The sequence below is a fragment of the Lonchura striata genome, chromosome 22 (assembly GCF_050655825.1).
Source record: "Lonchura striata isolate lonStrDom1 chromosome 22, ASM5065582v1, whole genome shotgun sequence".
In the NCBI taxonomy this organism is placed as follows: domain Eukaryota; kingdom Metazoa; phylum Chordata; class Aves; order Passeriformes; family Estrildidae; genus Lonchura; species Lonchura striata.
The window spans coordinates 6688489-6713214 of NC_140724.1; the positions used below are offsets into that span (position 1 = coordinate 6688489).

General features: G+C 51.0%; 1 protein-coding gene across 1 annotated transcript in view; it reads right to left on the reverse strand.

The window, feature by feature from the left end:
• ANTXR1 (ANTXR cell adhesion molecule 1) overlaps window positions 1–23666 on the reverse strand; it is a 60231-nt gene extending 36565 nt beyond the window's left edge. The window contains exons 1-9 of the mRNA XM_077789227.2: window positions 22996–23666; window positions 15869–15940; window positions 14712–14783; window positions 12901–12982; window positions 12076–12109; window positions 11275–11354; window positions 8911–8979; window positions 6668–6748; window positions 947–1007 (exon numbers count right to left, since the gene is read on the reverse strand). Of these exons, the coding sequence (XP_077645353.2) occupies window positions 947–1007; window positions 6668–6748; window positions 8911–8979; window positions 11275–11354; window positions 12076–12109; window positions 12901–12982; window positions 14712–14783; window positions 15869–15940; window positions 22996–23147 (703 nt within the window). The 5' untranslated portion in view covers window positions 23148–23666. The remainder of the gene's footprint in view (window positions 1–946; window positions 1008–6667; window positions 6749–8910; window positions 8980–11274; window positions 11355–12075; window positions 12110–12900; window positions 12983–14711; window positions 14784–15868; window positions 15941–22995) is intronic.
• Window positions 23667–24726: the final 1060 nt, after the last annotated feature.

Below are 24726 nucleotides of genomic sequence, written 5' to 3' on the forward strand. Positions count from 1 at the left end.
TCAGGTACGAAGAGCAGAAATCAGAGATATCACAGGAGCAGGGGCTGGAAGGAGAGCCCAGTGCCCCTGCATGGCCAAATCACCCAGAAATTCATTTCAGAGTGCTGGCCGTGCCAAAATCCACCCTGCAGTGCCTTGGACACGCAGGAGTGGCCTCAGGTAACACAGAGCCCTCAGGCTGGCTCCTGGTAAGCAAAAATAAAAGGGAAAATCTGCCAGCACCCCTGAAGGATGTGCACAGCAACATGGAAACTCGAGGTGTGCCCTCAAACTCGGATTTTAAGGACACTAAAGCACAAAATTTGTGTAGCCAGGGGCACTTCCATCACTCCCAAAGTGATTAAACCTCCTGCAGGCCAAGAGCAAGGGTCTGTTTGCCCAGACTTGGAGGATCCAAATACCTGCTGGCATTTTCCAAGGACTGCTCCTCCTGTGAAATCCTGGCCAAATTCTGATGCAGTTTTTCTGAAGCTCTCTGCATTTCCTCCCTGGGCACAGCTGGTCCTACCCCTGGCCTCCCACTCAGGCACAACGAGTGGCATGATAAGATCAAAGCCCTTAGAAAGTGTTAAAGATGGTTATAAATGATGATTTTTAAGCCATCTGTGTTCTAGAAGCATCCTTGTTTATCACTTGGGTATGTAAATATCTTTTTAAGTGCAGTGCATCTCCTGCACAGCCAAGTAAGGCAGACTGGTCTGACAGAAGAACATTTATGCAGAACTTTGGAATTCAGGCCTTTTGTGGAAGAAAATCCCATTTGACATCACTTGGCAGAAATGGGGCACTGTGCAAACTGCCCTGAGGTGAAAAAGAAATTCACCCCAAAAAAAGGTGAAATATTTAGCCCCCGGTAATTAGCGATTCTGGCACTCTCCAGCACTTAGACATGGACTGAAAATTGTATTTTAGGCAACACGGAGAGCATGGCCTCGTTCATACTCACCCCCTGCACAGATGCTGGAGGGCTCTGCTGCCAGGATTTCTATGCAGGACTTCTTCAAAATCTGAAAGGGACAAAAGGTGAAGCACCTCAGCCACAGAGACGTGAAAATAAACCTTGAACTCACCAGAGCAATCTGCATCCCTGGCATGAAAATAAACCTTGAACTCACCAGAGCAATCTGCATCCCTGGTGTGAAAATAAACCTTGAACTCACCAGAGCAATCTGCATCCCTGGTGTGAAAATAAACCTTGAACTCACTCATTTGCATCCCTGGCATGAAAATAAACCTTGAACTCACTCACCTGCATCCCTGGCATGAAAATAAACCTTGACCTCACTCACCTGCATCCCTGGCATGAAAATAAACCTTGAACTCACTCACCTGCATCCCTGGCATGAAAATAAACCTTGACCTCACTCATCTGCATCCCTGGCACAGCCCCAGCTCCTGAGCTCCCCACTCCAAAGTACCCAAGCAGGAAGGGAGGGGTGCCAGGGTGCCAAGGTGAGGGGTGCCAGGCTCTCTCCTGTCCTAGGGCTCTGTACAATAATTCTGACTGGGATTGTCCCAGGGGTGGTGCAATAATTCTGAAATTCGTGGCCACCTGCAGCCCCACGGGCACTCCTGGGGCTGTGAGGGCATCGCTGCCCTCCCTGGGCATCAATGCCCTCCCCCTCCAGAGCTGCTCTGGGCACAAAGCTCCAATCAAACATCACAAGTTTAAACAAAACCACTCCGTTTTGCCCTAAATCATCCCACAAATTGCAGCAGAGACTTCTCCAGTCTCACTAGGGGCTGTGGCTCCTGTTTTAATCTGATTTATGGAGCCCACCGGAGGGCTCAGAGCAAGGCACAGACAATCCTCCTGCATCTAAGCCAGGCTTAGGGAGCAGAGCACCTTTGGGAGGGCTGGACCTGCCTTTAAGCATTTCATTGCAGTGCCTTGCTTGGCTCAGGCTGGGCTCCGAGGGCAGAGGATTTATTTGGTGTTTATTCCCTGCTCCTCAGAGCTGAGCCTGGCAGAGCTCGGGGGGCTCAGCCCCGGCCCCTGCACCAGGGGACACCGAGCAAAACTCAGCTCAGCTCCAAGAGGCAAGCAAATGTCAGCCAAGCATCCTTTGGTGACTCAAATCCAGCATGAAAACTATTTTCCCAACTTTAAATTGAAACATCTGTGAGGACAGAACAGCAACCAATACAATAAACCCTGTAAGGAAAAGGGAATTTTTTTTTTTTTCCCTCCGCAGTCACAGCGCCCTGCCTCAAATTCCTAATTGCAAAAGCTCCTCAGAGAGCCAGGCTTTGCTTTTTAAAACGTTTAAACAGAAGTTTTACTCGGAAAGCAGGGCTGAAAGTACCAAGGGGCTGAAGGAGGCAGGAGGGTCTGGGCTGGTGGCAGCCTGGCCGCTGAGGAGAGAGGAGATTGCAGGAACAAGCTTTTACAGGAACTGTCAAGTGGAAAAAAAGAGAAAGTCACCAGCTGAGAACAGAACCAATAAGAATTTAAAATAGAAGAATTTAAAATAGAAGAATTTAAACAGACAGAATAAGGAAAAACACAGAGAATGCAGGATACAATCAGCACTTTTTTCAATGAAGTAAAACCCCACCTGATTAAATTTGAGATTAATGACTTCTGCTCAGCTATTTACAAACACTCCTGCTGCCAGGCAGCTCGGGGGGGAAGAGCAGGTGTCTCAGTTGGATGGTGCAGATCCCCCAGCCCAGTCTAATCCCTTTACATGACTATAAAATCTGCCCTTAAACACTTCCACGGTGCCAACTGCAATATTTATTTTGATTTAGATTAAGTTTCCAACGTTCCAAGCACACACCCTCACTTAAAGTGAACATCAGGCAGAATTACTGCAAAAGGCAGAACTATTGCAAAAAAAAAAAAAACAAAAAAACCCCCTAAAAAACCAAAACAAATCCTTTATGTCACAGAATCGCAGATTCTTTCTCTTTTCTAACCAAGAAATAAATTTAACAAAAAAAGCAAGGATCCTTGAAGTTGAAGCTCTTATGTAATTTGCCATGCTGTTTTCATAGTGAACTGTGTACCCTGAACCTGTCATTCCATTTAAGTGCTAAGGTGATCAGTATTTATCAGAAATGTCTGTACACTGCAGCTGAAGAGTCACTGGCCTGTCCTCACTTGTAGTGCACGGTCTTTGTTTTTCAAGAACTGTTTCCACACCTAAAAACACAGCAGCCCATGACTTCATCACTGCAGGAGCATTTTAAAAACTGCAGTTATGAAGAAAAATAAATTCTAATGCTTGGATTTTTTAAAAAAAATATTAAAAAGCACATTAAAAAGGACTCCAATTCCTCTCTGCGAGGCTTCCCTGGGCTCTGCTCTTTGCTGGGTCACTGCCTGGGGGCTGGAGTGCAGCTCATGGGTCTGGCTGCCAGGGAAGCAGATCCCCTGGCAGGGAGGTGATGCCAGCTCCTGCCCCAGTCCCCCTCTGCCAGGGGAGGCCCAGGAGGTCACTTTGGAAGCCAAGGCAAAAAGGGCACAGAAATTCTGCAGCTGCTAGGAGCTTTTGCCTGATATTCTGCTCACGAGGAGCACCAGCCAGGATCACTCCAGCACAGCAGCTGCATGCTCCTTGGACATCCCTTCCACCAAATCTGGGAATTCTAATTAGCAAACAGGATGCTGAAGTGTAAGAGAAGGTTGCTGCCTAATTAGTGTCAGTGCTAATGACCTGCAGTCGGATGCCAGGTGCTCATTAGCAAGCTCTGCTCAATTACTGAATGCCAAAGTCTGTTGCCAATTAGAAAACAGCCATTTATTTATGGAGTGTTTCCTGTCCAATAATATCTACATGAGCTAAGTAAAATAAATACCTTCAAGTCCTCCTTAAAGGTGCATTTGGGGGAAGAAAGAAGCAGAAAGCTGATCCTACACTGTTAAAATTAACAAGGAACACTGTGCAGATGAGGTTATCAGCTGGTAAACATGCAAAGTCCAGCATGGAATTTGCACTTGGAAATGAAACCTGAAAGGATGACCCCAAAAGGAGCACAGAGAAATTAAATGGAAGGATAACCCCAAAAGGAGCACACAGAAATTAAATGGCAGGATGACCCCAAAAGGAGCACCCAGAAATTAAATGGCAGGATGAACCCAAAAGGAGCACACAGAAATTAAATGGCAGGATGAACCCAAAAGGAGCACCCAGACATTAAATGGCAGGATGACCCCAAAAGGAGCACACAGAAATTCAAAGGTGAACCACTTGTGCATTCATGCAGACACCAGTCCCACAGCCTGCTTGGTGCTGCTCATTTCTCATCCAGCAGAGCTGCAGCTCCCAGACCCTTGCCAGGGGCTGCAACTCTGAGATGAGCTCCAGGCTGGTGCCATGGTTCAACACACAACAAGGATCAGGAGATTTCCTGTCCCAGGAGCTGCTCCTCAGGCAGCTCTGTCACAGCAGGGTGATGACAGGATCCCATCCCGTCACCTTGCCTCCAGCACTCCTACCAAAGCCATTCTGGGCAGGAGATTAGGTTGAATTTCAGGTTTTCTTCCAAGACTAGTTTCAATTGCTTTAAATTAATGGGTTGTGATCTTTTTCAGAAATTTTCCATAGCAAAGGAAAATTCAATGAAATAATTCAGTTCCTTCCATTTGTTTCCCAGCCTGCAGCAATCAGTCAAATCTGCTTCTGCTCCAGATTGTTCCCTCCTGACAAACTCAAACCACTCAGTCATTCACTGGGGGAGGCTGGAGGTTTAGCATTGGCTTTTGCACGATGAGGAAGGAAAAAAAAAATTGGTTTGCCTAATAAAAAAGTCACGCTGGAACTCATGGGAGAGGAAGGACCATGCCCCACGGTGCACTGAACACGCACTTTAAGAATTGTGTGTTTAGGCAGGAGCTCAGCGTGGGACTGGATTTTCCTCTCACTTTCCAGGCTTGCAGGGGTCAGTCCCTGCTGGAGCTCCTGGAGCAGATCTCCTGCAGCTGCTCAGCCCCTCTGGCTCCCCCAGAAGAGGAGGGGCAGGTGCTCAGGAACGCTCCCAGCCCCACCACCCTCAGCTCCCACCCTGGGAGCTGCTCCAGAGGGACTCCCAAGCCCACCTGCACAGGCAGAGGGCCAGGAGAGAGCCAGCCAGGACAAGGCAGGAGGGGAAAGGCAGGGCAGCTCTCCCAAATCCCACGCTGAGGCAGGTATGCACATCTCCTGAGCTGATCCAAGCCCACCACTGGCTCCTTCCTTCCATCCCCTGCTCCAGCCTCTCCTCGTGGCTCGCATCCTTGCTGTGCCAGCTCTTGCACAGGAACTGGAGGAGGTTTCCAGGTCCCAGGGCCCTTTCACCATGAACATTCCCTGTGACCACAGACGCTCCCAGCACAGGGGGGCTTTTGGCAAGGGGGACAAAAGTAGGGAAGAGGCACCCGATTTTCCAGCTAGAACAGGACTCTACAGACTGATTGTTATTCTCTGGAGTGATTAATGCCCTCCTGTCATTCCTTTCACACACAAAACCATCTCCCTTCTACTCAGACTCCTCTGCAGGGCTCAGGTCCCAGACCCAGCCCTTGCTCTGCCCTTCCCTGTGACCCCCTGCCCAGGCTGGGACATCTCAGCACCCAGCTGGAGCAGCTCTTGCCTGGCTGCCTGGAGCCTGAAACCCTGCTCAGTACAACTGCAAGGGGAGTCAGAGCTGGAACTCATTAAAAACAGCTGCAAAGGGAATGCAGGGCTGGGAAGCAAAGCATCGCTGCCTTCTTGTTGTTGTTGTGCTGCTTTCCAAAATGACATGCAGCACCTGATTGTCCAAGAGAGCTGAGGCACAAGATCCAGGCTCAGGCAGTGCCAGGAAAACCAATAAACCAGGATTGGGTTCCATGTCCATGGGAGAAGCTGAGCCTGTGCTGAGGGAAGGGTTTTGCTGGAACTGCATTGTCCAAATAGCATGGAACCACTGTAAACACAGAAATCTGAGCGCCCCTCCCCAGCTCCACTGGAGCTTTCATCTGGGTTTTGTCACCCAGAATCAGCCCAGCCACTGGAGCTCTCACATCCTGCACCCAATCCCTGCAGGAAATGCCAGGTGATGCCTTCAGTTCTAACTTCTGTGGTTTTCAGGTTCTGGGCTGCCTTAGGGTGCAGCTCGGAGCTGCACGTTAAGTGTTGTGGGCTCTCTGCACAGAGCAGGGAGACAAAACAATTCCTGCTCTAGCTGGGGACCGAGGACAACCACCCAAATCTCAGGCCCAAGGGCACAAACAGTGTGGAATGAAGAGAGGAAAACAAGGAGGATGGGACTGCATAACCTAGAGCTGGAATTGGACAATTAACCCCAATATGCAAATGGAGCAGAACTGATCAAAGTGACAGACCCTGTGACAAGTTGTGCATTTTGTGACCATTTTGGTTCACCTTGGGCTCATTTTGTGACCATTTGGGTTCACCTTGGGTGCAACCCTGGCTGGGCTTTTGTGCTGCCCACTGAGGAGATGCTGTGAATAAATCCCTGCTTTATTCTGTAACTCTGCTCCAGCTCAGCCTTCCCAAGGCACCACAGGAACTGGGAGCAGCACCTGCTGATAAATCCCACCTTGAAGCAGCATTTTAGCACAAAGCAAGGTTGTTTCCCCTGGACTGGGCGGTTCAGTGAATTATTTTCCAGCAGATTCTTGTGGACACAGGAAAAGCAACCTCGGGGTGACACCAGAGTGCAGAGCCTGGGTACTCACGGAGTCTATGATGCCCTGCAGGGCCTGGAAGCCATCGTTGACAGGGAAGACGTGATCTCTGCTGTCAGCAATCCGGGCCAGCTGCACGGGGGGAGAAATGGAGCAGAAAGCAAAGGGTGAATCAATGAGCCAGCAGGAAGTAAATGAAGATTCCCCAGATTAACTCGCCTGCAAGTAAAACCCTCAAACACTGCACTGCTCTCTCTGGATTGCTGCTGCACTGTGGATTATTAAGCAGTAAAGTGTTTGTCTTGGTGGCCTGGTTGGCTTTGTAAAGCTCTTTATACAGCTCTGCAACAGGGATCAGAGCCTTGGAGACAAGGCAGAGTGGCTTTCTCTGGTACCCCAGGGGCTGATGAGCTTTAGGGCAAAGGTGGAACCCAAACAAGGTTGGACTCCATAATCACGGAGGTCTTTTCCAGCCTTAACTCCTCCACAATTCTTTGAAATGATACCATGGGCCTGATTCACCTCTCCTGCCAGGACAGGGATTTGGTGCTGGGCCTGTGTTCAGCCAGCAGAGAGGTGTCAGGGAGACACCCAGGGATTTTTCTGAGTGGAGGCTGAAAGGTCCCAGAGGAGCATTCAGAAACCTCCGTGATGAGGAGCAAGGGCCCTCCTGAGGAGCTGGTGAGCTCAGGGCAGCCTGGCCATCACCTGCCTGCAGCTTCAGCTGCCAGCAGCACACCAAGGGTTAAGGCAGAGCTCCAGCCCAGCAGTAATGAGCTCTCCATGCATCTGCTGGAGCACTCACTGGAGTGCTGCAAGGCCAGGCCTCGTTCCAGTAAATCTCCCTGGCAGAGGCACCAGAGCCTCTTGCAGCTTCCTGGAGGCAGCAGAGCAGCCAGAGATTCCTCCCAAAGCCCAGGGGCTGCCCTGGCACCCCGAGCCAGCCTGGGGCAGCTTCTCCTGCTGCTCCAGGAGGGCAGGGAGGCAGCTGGCTGCTGCCTGGGCTGCTGGAGAAAAGCTGGATGTTCACAGCTCCCTCAGCTCATTCCCCACAATCCTCACCATCCTGGGATTTCAGACACAGCCATGGAATTCCAGGTCATTTTTTCACCATCTCAATGCCTCCAAGGAGGCATGTCTGGGGTCTGCTGCTTCAGGTCTGCTCTCTGTGCCATTTTTATCCCCTCTTTGCTTTTTCTGTGACTTACTTTGGGTTACACCAGTCTCTGGGTTTGATTCAAGGGAGATTGTTCTAAACCAAGTTGCTTTGACTCCTTTTCTGAAAGCTGAAAAGCCTGGAAAAAGTCTCCCAGCCTCTGCTTGTGTGCAGGTGCTTCACTCACCTTAGAAAAATGTCAACTGCTACAGTGTGAAATAGAATTCACAGACACACTAACATTCAAATTAGGAACTTGGAAGTCAAACTAAACCCTGAGAATTATTTCTCACCAATGAAGCTGTTGGCTTTTTGCAGCCTGGCTTTCCCCTGAAAGAAAAGCTGCACTGAAGCTGAAGGGTTTTATGGCAGTGCTTCAGTTTTATGGGGAAAAGCATCCCCACAGCTTCCTCCTGCTCCACTCAGGGCAGACACTTTGGTGTTCCCCAGTGATGGAAGAGTGGCTGGGGCAGGCAGGGGGGCAGATTCAGACAGAAAGGGACCAAAGGGGCACAGAGGGACAGAGCCAAGGGGCAGAGGCAAGGGGCACAGAGGGACAGAGCCAAGGGGCACAGAGGGACCAGGGCCAAGGGGCACAGAGGGACAGAGCCAAGGGGCACAGAGGGACCAGGGCCAAGGGGCACAGAGGGACCAGGGCCAAGGGGCACAGAGGGACCAGGGCCAAGGGGCACAGAGGGACCAGGGCCAAGGGGCACAGAGGGACCAGGGCCAAGGGGCACAGAGGGACCAGAACCAAGGGGCACAGAGGAACAGAGCCAAGGGGCACAGAGGGACCAGGGCCAAGGGACAGAGCCAAGGGGCACAGAGGGACAGAGCCAAGGGGCACAGAGGGACCAGGGCCAAGGGGCACAGAGGGACAGAGCCAAGGGGCACAGAGGGACCAGGGCCAAGGGACAGAGCCAAGGGGCACAGAGGGACAGAGCCAAGGGGCACAGAGGGACAGAGCCAAGGGACAGAGCCAAGGGGCACAGAGGGACCAGAGCCACCAGGCAGACCCAGCCATGCCGGGTGCTCGCTCCACAGGAACAGAAGGAGAGGAAAAGCCCTGGGCAGCCCTGAGCAGGGAGCCAGGGCCGTGGGCAGGCTCTGCCAGGCTCCCAGGGGCTGGGCTCCTCACCTGGGTCTCGTTGAAGTCCTTCACCCCCACGCAGTACACGGTGGCCCCCAGGTCCCGCGAGCGGTTCGCCTGCAACGGGACAGGAGCACAGCGTGGTCAGCAGCGGGCTGGGACCTGGGCAATCCCAAAATCCCAGGGCTGGACAGCACACCTGCAAGCAGAGCTGAGCAGCAGCCATAAGATTTGTCAGCAGAAAAATGATACAAGGAGTAGAAACGTAAGGACAAACAGAAATTGTTCTATTTGTCAGTGTATTGTCTAGAATAACTCCCTAAAGTACAGAAAAGTATATCTAGCGAGATATTAGGAAGTTCTAAGTTTAATAATGGAGCTCTGTGCATTGTGGTTTAAGGCTTACAAGCAGGTATTATATATATATACATATATATGTATATATATATTTTGTATGTATGTATATATTATATATATATATATATATATATATATATATATATATATATATATATATATATATATATATATATATATACACAAGGTGTATTTGAAATAAGCAAGCATTGTTTTACCAAAGGTACATGTGCCCATAGTGGTTGGAAAAATCTGTCAATGTGCTTTTGCTTCGTGTGACGGGTCAAAAAGCTTTTAAAGCGAGTTGTAACATTGAGTTTTTCAGCTGCTGGCATCTTCCCACTGTCATAACCATGTGATGAGAGTGGTGCTGGAAAATAAAACAGCTCCAGAGGCGTCCCACAGCAGCCCCGTCCTGTTTGTGACTTGTACATAAACCCTGGGCAGCAATAAATGGTGTGAGGCTTCCCCAGAGCTCCTAACCATAAATTCACCCTTCTTCTGTAGAACGAGCAAGGGGGGAGCTTAGCAGAAGGGAACTTGAAAAGTTTTCCTCCTTGATTGTGTAAAATCAGTTTTATCTGCTGCTATAGTTGCTGGTGTTCAGTAAAGGGATTTTTACAAGCTAATTAGTTCACCTTTCTAGCTCCTCCAGCTTCCCAAAAGATGTCAGACAGGCTAAATCGTTTTTCTTTTCCTCGTTTAGGGCACATCCCAGTGTAACAGTGACCTAAAATCTTTTGTGTGCTCTGTTTCAGGCAGTGTGCCCGGGCTCCTGGCACCTGGAGCTGAGAGAGGCTCCACTGCACCCAAAACTGCATCACTGCAGTGCTCACACAGCATCCGAGCCCAGGGAGAGCAGCCACAGGTTTGATTTTCCTGCTGCCTCAGTGGAGCTGCATTTACTGCTGCTCCAAACGAGCAGGAATGCAGTAATTTAATGGTATTTCAGCAGAACCAGAATCAGAGCTGAGTGGAAGCTCCTTCCCAGAAGAGGTGCTGGCGAGTCCGACTGAACGGGGAGACTGCAGCAATGCGAGCTGTTAAAGCAAAGAGCTTTTTCAGCAAAGAGCTTTTTCAGCAGAAAAGCATCATTGCACTTTCACCCTGGGAAGCTTCAACCCAAACAACTGGAGCAGCTCCGAGCAAGGGCCGAGCTCAGGAGCTCCTTCCACCAGCCCATGACTGTTCCTCCCCACAGCAAAACAAATATGACACTTCTGACCTTTCAACTTGTTCACTCACCTCTCAAAGCAAACTTGTTTTTCTTGTGGATTTTTTTTATTTCAGAAGGGAAATAAAAAGAGATAAACTGTAAGGAGGGGAGCTGGAGATTCAGGATTTGCTGGAGCAATATTGGTTTTGCTCTACAAACCCATTCTTTTTGTTGGTATTGGATTTAATGCTGCACTTTGGGCAGACTGAGAGGAAAAATTCTGTCCATAGCAAACTCATGCAGAAATTCCCTCTGCCAAGTTTAGATCATCCTGGTCTGACTGACAAGTGCCAATTGCTCCTCTCTGCAGGGAGGATGTCCAAAGGAACGCTCTGCAGCAGAGCCCTCTGTGCTCACCCCACTGTTCAACATTTTGCCCAGTTCACTAATTTAATGAGGATGTTGAGAACGTGTGCTTGAGTCTCAGAGATATTTGTGAAATGTCAGACTGGCTGATCTGAAAGGTTTTCTGATGTGACAGAAGCTGCCACCCTCTTTTTGCAGTCCTGACAGTGTGAGAGGGGAAAATAAAGTGAAAATGAGACTATTCAGCATTTCCCAGAGCAATCCAGTAAATACTGAAACTTTTCAGCTGTGAACAATTCCTTTTCCTCTGTTTATTTCTAAGTGGAAGTTTTAACCCCTCTCCTTCCCCTGAACAGGCTCAGCTGTGGCGAGTCAGAGGCTGCTGCTGTCAGTGGTTGTCCTTCAGATTGGTGTCTGCAGAGCACCAGAGTGGAGATTCCTGGCTGGGAAAAGATTTTCCTCATCTTTGGCATGCACAGCAGCAAGGCCAGCCATTCCAGTGGCTCCCTGAGTGCAAGGTGCAGGTCACTTACCTCCCTCTCGGAGTAGAAAAACAGATCTTCGTGGAGCTCTCCATCTGTCAATGCAATGATGACACTGGCAGTTCTGTAACCTGAACACAAAACCTCCTCAGTCCCCGCCTGGCACCTCCGAAAACCTCCTGCCTAAGGGCACAACCCTGCTGCTGCTGCAGCCACCAAAACCCAGGGCAGCTTGGTCCTAGCCAGCTCCTGGCTTTATTCATGCTCTCGCTTCAAGAAACCCTTTTTCAGCTTGTGATGAAAAGCTCAGTTGGGATTTAAATGAAGATGGTGGGGAAAGGGTCTAAAATTGTCAAGGTTCCTGAGCAACACTTCAGGAACATCATTAAACCTTTGCAGCCTTCCCTTCCAAACCAGAAAGTTTTGACATCAATTACAGGGAAGGAAAGGACATTTTTCCAGTTGTCTGCACTTAGCACTGGTTTTAATAATTGCTGATTAAAAAAAAAATCTTTTACCTAACAGCTTCTCCACATATTTGTGTTTCAGAAAGAGGAAGAAATGGTTGCCTGAGCCCTCCAGAAAAAGCAAGGTACCAGTTTTGGTGAGGGTGGGCACCTGCAGCCAGGCTGGCTTCTCCCTTTTGGCCTGAAACACTTTAATTCCAGCTCCTTAATGCTGCACTTGTTGTTTTCCCCCTTCAGGAATAATTCCCTGACTAGCACCACATCCCTGCAAGAATAGAAGCCACCCCCACCCTTCCCACAGCAGAGCTGCATTTTAGATGTGATAAAGTTATCAATCAAAAAGAAAGAGAAAAGAAGCATTCAGTGGGTCAAGAAGGGCTCTCACCGTGAACATTCTCGTAGTAAATCTGCTCACTGGCCTGAAATCAGAGCAGATTATTAGTAATAAATCAATAATAGGAGCTTGTGAACAAGCTGTGCAGCAGAAAGGAGGGGCTGGTGGCAGTCAGGGTGTCACATCTGCAGCTCTGATTTCTGACTCACAGAGCAGGGCTCTTGCCTGGGCTTTTCTCTGCATTCCTGCAAGGTCTCAGCAGCAAACCCAGCCCAGAGCTGTCTCCCACTATTCTCCTCCCTGAAAACCCCATCCACTTCCATCCCTGAGGAGCATCCTGGGCCCAGTGCTAAATATTCCTCAGCAGCTCCAGCTCAGCTGCTCCAGCTGCAAACAAAGCAGCAGCTCTGCTGGGTCCCCTCAGCTCCTGCAGTGATGGGACAGACTTCCAGCAGTTCAAACCTCTCCCAAATACCCACGTGGGACAGAGGTGGGGGGAAATGCAGGAGCTCAGCTTTACAGAAACTCCTGAGCTTGTCAAATGTGGAAAAAACACGCCCAGGAGGAGAAGGCAATAAGGTCTGCAGTTACTTGGCCACCCCAGGTGTGAGCTGTGACCTCTCCCCACTCAGCCCAGGTAGGACTGAAGCTTCCCACTCCTCCTGGACCCAGTGCCACTGCCTCCCCCAAAGCAGAAAAGGCAGAAATAAAGAGAATTAGCAGAGCCTGCAGCTCCAACACGGAGCCCTCCCCTCCCTGTGCTGCTGCAGCACAGGGACAGGGTCCCACTCACCCAGCAGGGAATTTCCAGCCAGCCCCAGCCTTGTGCAGCTCCCGAGGAGCAGAGACCCTGCTCAGCCCCCCTGCCCCAGTTACCCTCTCAAATCCTTCGTGCATGTACGTGTCCCCTCCTGGCAGCACCTTCTGCAGCTCCTCCAGGCCCTGGCGGATCTGCTCCCTGCAAGGAAGGCAGGCACTGTCAGGGCAAAGGCACCGGCAGGTCCTGGTGGGCACTGGCAGGGCAAAGGCACCAGCAGGTCCTGGCAGGCACTGTCAGGGCAAAGGCACCAGCAGGTCCTGGCGGGCACTGGCAGGGCAAAGGCACCAGCAGGTCCTGGCAGGCACTGTCAGGGCAAAGGCACCGGCAGGTCCTGGCAGGCACTGTCAGGGCAAAGGCACCAGCAGGTCCTGGTGGGCACTGGCAGGGCAAAGGCACCAGCAGGTCCTGGCAGGCACTGTCAGGGCAAAGGCACCAGCAGGTCCTGGCAGGCACTGTCAGGGCAAAGGCACCGGCAGGTCCTGGCAGCCTGCAGAGGTGGCTGATGGACACGGCAGGTCCTGGCAGCCTGCAGAGCTGGCTGATGGACACATCAGGTCCTGCAGGGCACAGCCAGGCACAGAGACTGCAACTGTTTGTGAGAGGTTGGTACTGGCATTTTTTAGAGTATGCAGCAAAAGTCATTGAGGTTTGTCATGCCAGACCCTTTAGAGGCACAGAGTTTTCCCAAAAGGAAGCTCAGCACCCTCAAGCCCCACCTGCAGATGCTGAAACACCCCCAGAGCAGGGAAGCTCTCCCAGGTGACAGAGCCCAGCCCAGCCCTTGTTTGTCAGTGCCAGGTAAAACCCAGCAGAGAGCTGGCTCTGAGGCCATCCCAAAGCAAAATCTGCTCCCAGCCAGCACTTCTGGGATAGCTGGGCAAGTATGGAACACAAAATATGGAATACACCCCACGTGGGAGCATTTCATAGCTCAGAGCCTGAGCAGAAAGGAGATCCCTGCACTGGGGTTTGCTCCAAGGGTGGGACAGCAAGAGCAGGAACAGGTTTTGCTTTGGCACCCGGTTAAATAAATGTGCCTCATTCTCTTCATCCCTGCTGCTGCAGAAAGTGGCAGGAGAGGCTGGCTGGGCTTTGGGACGTTTTCAAGGCTGGTGTGAGTGTGCACTGCCCTGCAGGAAGGCAGCCAGCTGCTCTGGTATGTGATTTCAGACGTCCAATATGTAAAACACATGCTGCCTCCTACACTGCACACATGTGGTACGTATATTGCTGCTCCACGTGGCAATGAAGTTAACAGAGGAAGCGAGAGCGATTTAAGGACCTCATCCAGCTCTCCTTGGAAGCCAGAATAAAATAATAATAATAAAAAAAATCCATCCTGTAGGTTTTACTGGGATTAACTTGGGGGTCTGTAAGGGGGTGGCAGGGACGCGCTTCACAAACAAAGCAATCTGCTAGTGCCCAAAAATCCACCCCAGACATCCTTTGTCTGTGGCACACCTTCAGACCTTCCAGGAAACCACATCCCCCTGCCCCAGGAGCGTGGGTGTCACCTCTGCCCGCCCAGCCTGTTTCTGTGGGAAGGGAATTTCAGCTCTTCCAGGAGAAACTCCCAGAGGATGTCCCACAGACACCGAGCCTCTGCTGCTCTGACAAAATCCTGATCCCTCAGGGAAAGCAGGGGAGCTGAAAGCCTGGCAGCTGCCTGGAGCATTTTGGAAATTGAAATGGAGCAGGGAACCTCTGCCTTGAGAGGCCCCAGTGCATTCCAGCAGCTGAGGATGGGCACGGGACTCTGCCAGTGAAATGGGCAGCACAGAGGTGCCACAGCACGTTCCCAGTGGGATGGAAATCACTGAGGAAGAGGAGGGAGGAAGCTGCTGTTGACCTTCAAACCTCTCCTTACCTGTCTTCTGTTAACCTCATTAGAATTGTCCCTCTGGTTGAAAAAACAATGAAGGACATCCTCAGCTGAGGGCTGGAGGAGAGAAAAAAGGGAATTAATGTGGGCAGAGCTCTGTGTGTGTAACACAGTCACACTCTGCCAGTCCCAGCTCACCAGGATGAAAATGGGTTTGCCCTTCCCAGCCCAGGGAATCCTTGGGCAATCCTTGTAAAGGATGCAGAGAACTCCTGTGCACAGCCTTGGCATGGCCACAGCCAGAAAGTGCCCTGAGAGAAGGGAGGGCTGGTTGTGTTTGCCACAGCCCCTTCCAGCCCTGCCCAGGCTCAGGGAATTCGGGGCCCGGGAGCCGCAGCCAGGGGCTCTCCTGCCACCCAACCCTGTGCAGCCCAGGCAGGAGAACTCCTGCCCCAACCCCAACCTGGGGAAGGCAGGCAGGAAAAAATGGAATTCTCTTCTCTCCCCCTGTGCCCAGAACAGGAGCTGGGGAGGGCAGCCAGTGGAGGTGTGAGGAACTATGAAGAGCAGTCAATGGAGGGTGTGAGGAACCATCAGGATCAATGGAGGGTGTGAGGAACCATGAGGAACAGTCAATGGAGGTGTGAGGAACCATCAGGATCAATGGAGGGTGTGAGGAACCATCAGGAGCAGTCAATGGAGGGTGTGAAGAACCATCAGGTTCAGTCAATTGAGGGTGTGAGGAACCATCAGGAGCAGTCAATGGAGGTGTGAGGAGCCATCAGGATCAATGGAGGGTGTGAGGAACCATGAGGAGCAGTCAATGGAGGTGTGAGGAACCATCAGGAGCAGTCAGTGGAGGTGTGAGGAACCATGAGGAGCAGTCAATGGAGGGTGTGAAGAACTACCAGGAGCAGTCAATGGAGGTGTGAGGAACCATCAGGTTCAGTCAATGGAGGTGTGAGGAACCATGAGGAGCAGTCAATGGAGGTGTGAGGAACCATGAGGAGCAGTCAATGGAGGTGTGAGGAACCATGAGGAGCAGTCAATGGAGGTGTGAGGAACCATGAGGAGCAGTCAATGGAGGTGTGAGGAACCATCAGGAGCTCTCTCTCCAGCACTTTTCCCCATGGGCAGCAGCAGTGCTGGGGCTGGGAGGCGCTGGCAGCCCAGAGCCCAGCAGGGACCTGAGCCCTCCTTACCTGATGAACTTGCGGGCCAGGTGCTCCACAAAGTGATAGATCTCGTTCCAGTGGTGCAGGACACTGCCTGACCTGGGGACACAGGGATCACAGGACACGTCAGGGTCACCTTTCTGTCCCACATTGCTCCAGCTTTGTTCAGCACTGGCTGCCCGTGCTCTTCTTTAAAGGGATCAAACTGAACTGACATTTCCCAGTTTTCTCTGAAAAGCAGGAATAATTCCTGCCCCATGCAGGTGTTTGAGGCTGCCCTTGGCAGGGGCCCATGGCACTTAGGCTGGGCTTTGACAGAGCCTTAACCAAACAAACCCTGTGAGGGTGAGGAGCTGGTTCTCTGCACGACATTTCAGATTAATTCCACCCACTCGCTTCCAAACCATTACACAGAGCTTTGAGCTCCAGTGTGTTCTGAGAATTACATGCAGTTGGAGGAACAGATTATTAAACTCCTCCAGTGTTTCCACTGTGCCAGAGACTATGAAAAGTAAAACACCTTAGTCCACATCTCAACTGCTCTGGTTAATTCTTTCACACCTCAGCTAAAGACAAAACAAACTAATTTTGCTCCTCAGGAGAATAAACCATAGGATGTAATGGGGTTGGATTATTCTTCTTTATGTTGTAAGAACGAGGAAAAAATTAGGTTAATCAGAATCTTTCAGCACAAAATGCCCCTTCTGGCATAAACACTTCTGTGAACACTGGAATATTAATATCGGGAAAAAAAATTTCTTTCCTAGAGTTGGAAAATAAATGTGTCATCACTTATTCAATTCATTGAGTACAATTAGAAATATTTATAGGGGAAACAACCATTCCATCTGCAACAGAAACTTCATTGATCTGCAGCCTGAGGAAGAAAAGATGAAGGCTCGAGGTGGTTTTCCACTTCCCAGGAAGAAAAGGCAAACGAGCAGTTGTGTCCTGGCTGAGCTCTGGGAATAAATGAGAGGCAGAGCAGGTCCCAGCCTGGCTGCTCGGGGAATAAAGCACAGGATGCAATGCTGTGCTTTGGTGCTGTTGATTCTTGTTTATTTAATGCAGTGATGCTGCACCTGCAGAGGCACCAGGAGCACGCAGAGCTCGTCCTGGGGCTCCCAGACATTTCCTGCCCTTTCCCCACTCCTGCTTTTCCTTCTCAGCCATTCCCTCCTGCCCCACAGTTCCTGGAGCTGCTCTTTCCCTGCCTGACCCCCAGCAGCCCATGCAGAGATGGCATTTAGCTGTGAAGCTGTGCAGCACCTCTTTATTGAGCTCTTCAAAAATAACCCAAACGGGCCCAAATGAGGAAAAAAATCCAGGCCCTGTGCAGAAACTGTGACCCTGTGCCTTGCTGCACAAAGGACTGGAGCCCAAAAGTTTAGGATGAGTTTAAGGCTGGCCTTAGTGGCACCCTGATGGCAGAGCAGGCAGGATCATCAGCAGATGCTCTCAGTGCTGAACTCTTCCTTCCTTTCTTTCCTCACACCAGGACAGGACAAAGTGGCTTCTTCCCCACTCAGATGTTAATCAGAGGAACAAAGGAACAGCAAAACTCTTGATAAACCAATTAAACCACACAGTGAGAAAATTGGCATCCTAAGAGGTGAGGGGTGACACGCATCAGGACTCGCTCTCAGGCAGGAAACTCAAACCCTGCTGCATGCAAACCCCAAATTGATAGAGCAGAGACACACAGGGCTCAGCCCCAGGTGCAAATTCCCCTTGGATGTATGGGATAACTCGGAGAGCTTGAATTCCACAGCCCTCCAGTCCCAAATCATTTCCTAGAACCGGCCTGGAAAAGATTAATTGTCTTTAGATGGCGAGGCATAAAAACCACTTGACTTTACTGCAAGGGTTGCATCAATCTCCAGAAGACTTGGAGAAGCAAGGCTTGGTTAATCAGAATGAGCTAGTCCTCGCTTCAGATAAACAGGGGCCCAAAATCCAAGTTCCCACTTTTGCTGAGCACACAATTGTCCTCCCTGCACAGCAATTCCCACCTGGGCCAGCCCAACCTGCCTGGGTTCATTTCTGCCAGGCCTGCACTTAGGAAAAAGCTCTCCTTGGAAATAAAATGCATTTTCTGAAACACCCTTCAGGCTTCTCACGTTCTTCACTCGGCCTAAAATGGACAAACCAAATCCAACCAACATTTCTGCAGCCAGTGCAAAGCTGACAAAAGCAGCCTTAGCTCCCAGCGCCCACCTCCCTGAGCTGTGTCACTCAGCACCACTCTGTAAGACACCTCCTTTGCACAGTGAGGCAGGCCAAGAACTCTGAGAAGGATGAGTATTTCTAAAGTCCAACTGTAAGATAAGAAAAGCCAATTTTCAAATAGTTCTCTCCTCATATTCCCAGAAGAAACAAGATCAGTGAGCCAAGGCTTTGCAGCTGAATGGCTAATGCTTTAAACTTGGAATTTAAGAAAAGACTCATCCTGAAGATGCCAAAATCTCTTCTGGAGAAGGGCCCAATAAATGGAAATTAAACCCAAGTGAACCATTCTCTTTAACAAGCGAGTTAGACACTCTGTGGCCATCTCCACTGGCCTCTGTACCCCCACAGGGGATGCAGGTGTTGAGAGAGACCTGCAGAGGCTCCAGCCAGCCCTGCCCTTCTGCAGGTGCCCTCCTCCTCCTCACTGGGACAGGATGCTCCAGAACCCAAAGCTGCAGCCCTCAAGCCTCCCTAGACTTGGCCTTCCTTGCACTTTTTAGACTCCACTTTTCCATTTCTGCTGTGGAACCTTCTCATAGCCTTGGGTTTATCCAGGTCCAGAAGGGTCAGAGGATCAGGCCCACACTCTTACACCAAGAGCCCCCAGGAGTTAATGCTCTGCAGCTGGCAGGAGGACACGGAGACACTTGGTTCAGAGGCTGATGCTGATCCAAAAATCTCCTTAAGCTTGCCTGGGTTTGGAGTAACTCCCAGAAGCCTCACGGCTCTCAGAGGTGCCATTTACCCAAGCAGTTGTGCAGCATCTCTTTATGAGCTCTTCAAAACCAGCACAAATGAGCCCAAAAGCATCCTTTATCTTTCCAAATGCTCCAGGAGCAACCCTGAAACCTCTCCACAGCACAGAGGCGTCCCAGAGGTGATGCAATTCTTGGAGGAAACGCTGTTATCTCCTGCCACACTTCACAGCAGGCACTCACTGCCAAGCCCTGCAGGTCACAGACCCACAGGGTCAGAGCAGGACAAGCCTCCAAGCCCAGCTCAGCCCAAGAACATTCCTTGCTCTGGAATGGCCAGAGGGGGTATGCAAAAACAAAACAAAAAAATTAATAAGCAAGTAGCCATGAGTTGATTGGCATCCATCAGCAGGCAGAGTGCTGCAGGCACACACTCAGGCCTGCTGGAAGGAGCTCCTGCCCATTCCTTTCACCAAGGAATTCTTCATCTAGAGGCAGCACTGGGTCAAAAACACATCCATGGCTCCTGACTCTGGCAGGGATTGCACACATGAGCTCAGCTCACTGCAGTTGCCTGCCCTTGGCAGAACTGGGAGTTAATTCCGTTCCTTCAGGCAAGAAGACACAAAAATGCACAAATTTCTCCACCCTGCCTTGCTGGCATCCCTCAGCCTTCATGCTAGCAGAGAAAAATCATCCCTCCACATCCTTGCAAGCTCCTCCATCCCAACCAAATGCACATCTGGCTCTGGGTGCAGGCACCAGCCTGGGGTGTTCCCAAATTCCAGCTGTGCTGGGGAGGTTTGCTCACTGCAGGTCAGCTTGGTGTGAGCATTAATCAATCACACAGAGAACATTTTTACAATAGCTGGGACAATTTATCAGTAAGGACAAACGTTTGGGCTTTTTTAGCAACATCTCACTGCTTCCTCATTGTTCTGTACCTCAATTTGCAGCCTGCTGTTGATTCCTTGGCACCAACTCCTCCAGTGTGTGGAGCCTGAACCCACAAACCCTCTCAGCACCACAGAACACAAAAGGAGAGGCCACCCTGGACCAGCTCTCCCAGAGTAAGCCAGGCCTACCTTCCACAGCTCTGGGCTTGTCTTGGTGTGACCTCCACCCTGAGGTGCTCAGCACCTGCACAGAACCCAAACTGCAAACAGGACACAACCCTAAACAGCAAACAGCTCCTCCAAATAACATAAAGCTACTCCAAATAACATACAGCTTGAGACTAAATTGAGAAAATAGACACAGTGTGAGATTTTGCCATCAAGGACAAGAGGCATGGTCTGTGGAAGGTTCCTCACCCATGGCATGGGGTGGAGCCAGATGATCTTTAAAGACCTCCCAGCTCAAGCCATTCCATGATTCCATCAGAGTGTTAAAGGAAATGTGATAACCAGCTCCACCACAGTAAATCTCTCACCAGAGCTTAAAGAGCCAGGTCCAGTGGTGTACTGTACCCAGGAACAGCTGAAAAGCCACAATGCTCTTCCAGAATTCCACTGGAGACCAAGGAAATTTTTACAGCACATCCTGCTCATTTCTGCACCAAGAAAATCCCAGGAAGAGGAGCTCTGCAATGTCAGAGCAGGGTTTTTGTGGGATACCTTGATACCTACACGGGGGCCAGCCTGCCTGCTTTAAAGCTTGTGCCAAGGCTGGTGTTTACACCCAGATCCTCAATCCTGGGAGCAAAGCTCACAAGTTCTGGATTTTACTGGGGGAACAGCACGGAACTTGGATTAAGGACCTGCTGAAGTTACATTAGCTCAGAGGTGGAACACAGCACATCCATGAGATCTGAGAAATCCTTCAGTCCTGCTTCAGCTTCCAGCTGACAAAAGCTCTCTGCACTACAAATCATGCTCTGGGTTTGTTTGGGTTCAGGGTTTTTCCATTTGTAGCAGTAGAGTTATTCCAATTAATAACTGGAAATGAGGAAGCCAGGTAGACCTTTCCACTGAATAAAAGAAATTAATCTTCCCCCTGGAGCATCAGGACAACTGGCACACTGAGGTGGCCGGTGTCTCTGTTAGATTTTTACCCAGTGTTTTGTGAGAAAGGGTTATGTAATTCCAAGTCATTTATACGAATGGAATGTGGGAGCTACTGCAAAACACCCCAGAGGATCACTTAGAAACTTCATCTGTGAGCACTTCTGGCAGTGTGCAAATACTTTCCCGTCTCTGAAATTTATGGTTATTAATGTCAGTGCCATGGCTCTGGCAGGCACCACCTCCAGTATTTCCAAGCCTTTGGTTCAAGTGAACTGCTCTTGATCAAGAAAATCAGGACACTCATTTCAGCTCGTACCTTTTAGAGTTTGTTTTTCTTTCTTTTTTTTTTTTTTAATTGTTGTATTGCTTTAGTAAGAAGCTTTCCAAAGCTCAGCACAAAATGATTCCACATTGCTCCATCCCCACTGGAAAAAAAGCAGCACTCCTACAGTGCCAAGGAGGTGACAGTGCCACAATTAGTGATGAAAAAGTGAGGTAGGAAGTTATCTCCAGCACAAACAGCTAAACAGTCAAAAGATGCATTTGATTAACAGAAGAAACAAAGGTAGTGTGACTCAGCTAGGGAAAATAAAGCTCTTTAAATGAGGCACTCGAGCCCTTCTCCATCCCAGCAGCTGAATTCAGCCCCCTCCGAAGGGAGCAGCCCCTCTCTGGGCTGGTTTGTACCAAAGCTGCTGCTCTGGGCACAGGGACAGGGACACGAGCAGAGCTCCCTGCACATCCCAGTGTTGGAATTGGTGCCTGCAGACCAGTTCTGCATTCCCTGCACTGGAATTGGTGCCTGCAGGAGCAATCCTGCTCTCCCTGCACATCCCAGCGCTGGAATTGGTGCCTGCAGGAGCAATCCTGCTCTCCCTGCACTCCCTGCACTGGAATTGCTGCCTGCAGGAGCAATTCTGCACTCCCTGCACATCCCAGCGCTGGAATTGGTGCCTGCAGGGACAATTCTGCACATCCCAGTGTTGGAATTGGTGCCTGCAGGAGCAATCCTGCTCTCCCTGCACATCCCAGTGTTGGAATTGCTGCCTGCAGGAGCAATTCTGCACATCCCAGCTCTGGAATTGGTGCCTGCAGGAGCAATCCTGCTCTCCCTGCACATCCCAGTGTTGGAATTGGTGCCTGCAGGAGCAATCCTGCTCTCCCAGCTCTGGAATTGGTACCTGCAGGAGCAATCCTGCTCTCCATCCCAGCTCTGGAATTGGTGCCTGCAGGAGCAATCCTGCTCTCCCAGCCCTGGAATTGGTGCCTGCAGGAGCAATCCTGCTCTCCCTGCACATCCCAGTGTTGGAATTGCTGCCTGCAGGAGCAATCCTGCTCTCCCCTGCACATCCCAGTGTTGGAATTGCTGCCTGCAGGAGCAATCCTGCTCTCCATCCCAGCTCTGGAATTGCTGCCTGCAGGAGCAATCCTGCTCTCCCAGCTCTGGAATTGCTGCCTGCAGGAGCAATCCTGCTCTCCCTGCACATCCCAGCTCTGGAATTGGTGCCTGCAGGAGCAATCCTGCTCGCCATCCCAGCTCTGGAATTGGTGCCTGCAGGAGCAATCCTGCTCTCCATCCCAGCTCTGGAATTGGTGTCTGCAGGAGCAATCCTGCTCTCCCTGCACATCCCAGTGTTGGAATTGCTGCCTGCAGGAGCAATCCTGCTCTCCCTGCACATCCCAGTGTTGGAATTGGTGCCTGCAGGAGCAATCCTGCTCTCCATCCCAGCTCTGGAATTGGTGCCTGCAGGAGCAATCCTGCTCTCCCTGCACATCCCAGTGTTGGAATTGGTGCCTGCAGGAGCAATCCTGCTCTCCCTGCACATCCCAGCTCTGGAATTGCTGCCTGCAGGATCAATCCTGCTCCCCCTGCCCTGGGGGCAGCCCCAGCCTCCCCGGCCCCGGGGAAAGCAGAGGGGTCCGGGCACTGCCCGGCTCCCAGGCACAGTTTTCAGCAACTCGAGCTCGGGCCACACAAAGCTCCCGCAGCGGAACATCTCTAAGGATGGGATGGCAGAGCACAACGGGGATTTGGGCGCCGGACCCACCGAAGAATACCAGTACAACACAGCAATAACCACGGCAGTAACGGAGCTGCAGAGGTCCCCTGGGGACACAGGGACTCCTACAAAACCCAAACGCAAAGAAAACCTCCTCGGTATCAGCGTGTGCCCTTCCAGCTCGTGCCTAGCCAAAGAAAAAGAACAAAGCAGGGCTGACTTACTTGTCCAGGATGAAATACAAATCAAACCCTCCGTAGCAGGCAGGACCACCGTTCTCCCTCTTCCCGCCGTGCCCATCGCAGGTGAGTGTAAAAATCGCTAGGAAGGCACACTTGAAGCCAAATCTCAAGATGCTTTGCTTTGCAATGGCCATTATATCCAGAGAGGAGGAGAAAAAAGAAATCTCTTCTTCCAAAGCTCCTTTATTTCACAGGTTTTTCCACAAAAGCCATCCAATGACCATTAAAAGCTATAGATATATATTGTATTCCTTAAAACTCCACTCGCCACAGTTGTCCACGGGAATCGCAAGACTTTCCCCCTTGTTTCCCTTGCACTTCTGTTTCTTGGTTTCAGATTTCAAGATGCACAATACTGTATTTCACTTTTTTTTTTTTCTTTAAAGGGACTTGACCCTCAGTCTCCCTCGCAGCTCTCGGGAGGCAGCAGCATTGTTTGCCAAGAGCAGCAGCAGCCTCCTCACAAATCTCGCTTTGTCGCGGACTTCAGAAAACACAGGGAGGGTTTGTGGCTTTTCCTCCCCCCCACCCCCCCTTAATTATTATTGTTATTATTAAAGATGGCAAGCTCTGCTTTGCCTTAGCCAGAGCAGCTCAGAGAATGCCACCTCGCGGCCAGAACTCGAGCACAGGAGCCGGGACAGAGGCTGAGCGATCCAGGGCTGAATTCCAGCCCGGGCTGCCTTAGGATGGACCCGAATCCCAGTTTGGGCTGCCTTAGGATGGACCCAAAGCCCAGCCCGGGCTGCCTTAGGACGGACCCAAAGCCCAGTTTGGGCTGCCTTAGGACGGACCCGAATCCCAGCTTGGGCTGCCTTAGGACGGACCCGAATCCCAGCCCGGGCTGCCTTAGGACGGACCCGAATCCCAGCCCGGGCTGCCTTAGGACGGACCCGAATCCCAGCTTGGGCTGCCTTAGGACGGACCGGAATCCCAGCTTGGGCTGCCTTAGGACGGACCCGAATCCCAGCTTGGGCTGCCTTAGAACGGACCCGAATCCCAGTTTGGGCTGCCTTAGGACAGACCTGAATCCCAGCCCGGGCTGCCTTAGGACGGACCCGAATCCCAGCTTGGGCTGCCTTAGGATGGACCCGAATCCCAGTTTGGGCTGCCTTAGGACAGACCTGAATCCCAGCCCGGGCTGCCTTAGGACGGACCCGAATCCCAGCTTGGGCTGCCTTAGGATGGACCCAAAGCCCAAATCCCAGCCCATCCCTGCCCTGCCAGGGACACCTCCACTGTCCCAGCTGCTCCAAGCCCTGTCCAGCCTGGCCTTGGGCACTGCCCGGGGAGCCACAGCTTCTCTGGGAATCCCATCCCACCCTCACAGGAGGAATTCCTTCCCAATATCCCACTAACCCTGCCCTCAAGGCCGTTCCCCCTCATCCTATCACTACATCTTTGTTTTCCACACAGCCAGAAGAGATGTGCAGAGCTGCCTTTGTTCCCCACGTAGGCAACATCTGAGTTTAAAGATCTTTAAAAACCTGGGGCAGCTTCACAGGAGTGAAAAGCCACGTCAGGCTTCCTGCCTTGCATTTTCTCATACCTCAGGAGCACTCAGCAGTGCCCGTGCTCATCAAAGTCTGCCCCAAATCACCACCCTCACCAAACTCAGCTCAACCTCTAAAGCCTAAACTGAGTTCCAAGGAAATGGAGTGGAAAATATAACCCTGCACTCACCTCCCTTGTCTCCTTCCACAAACAGCACCA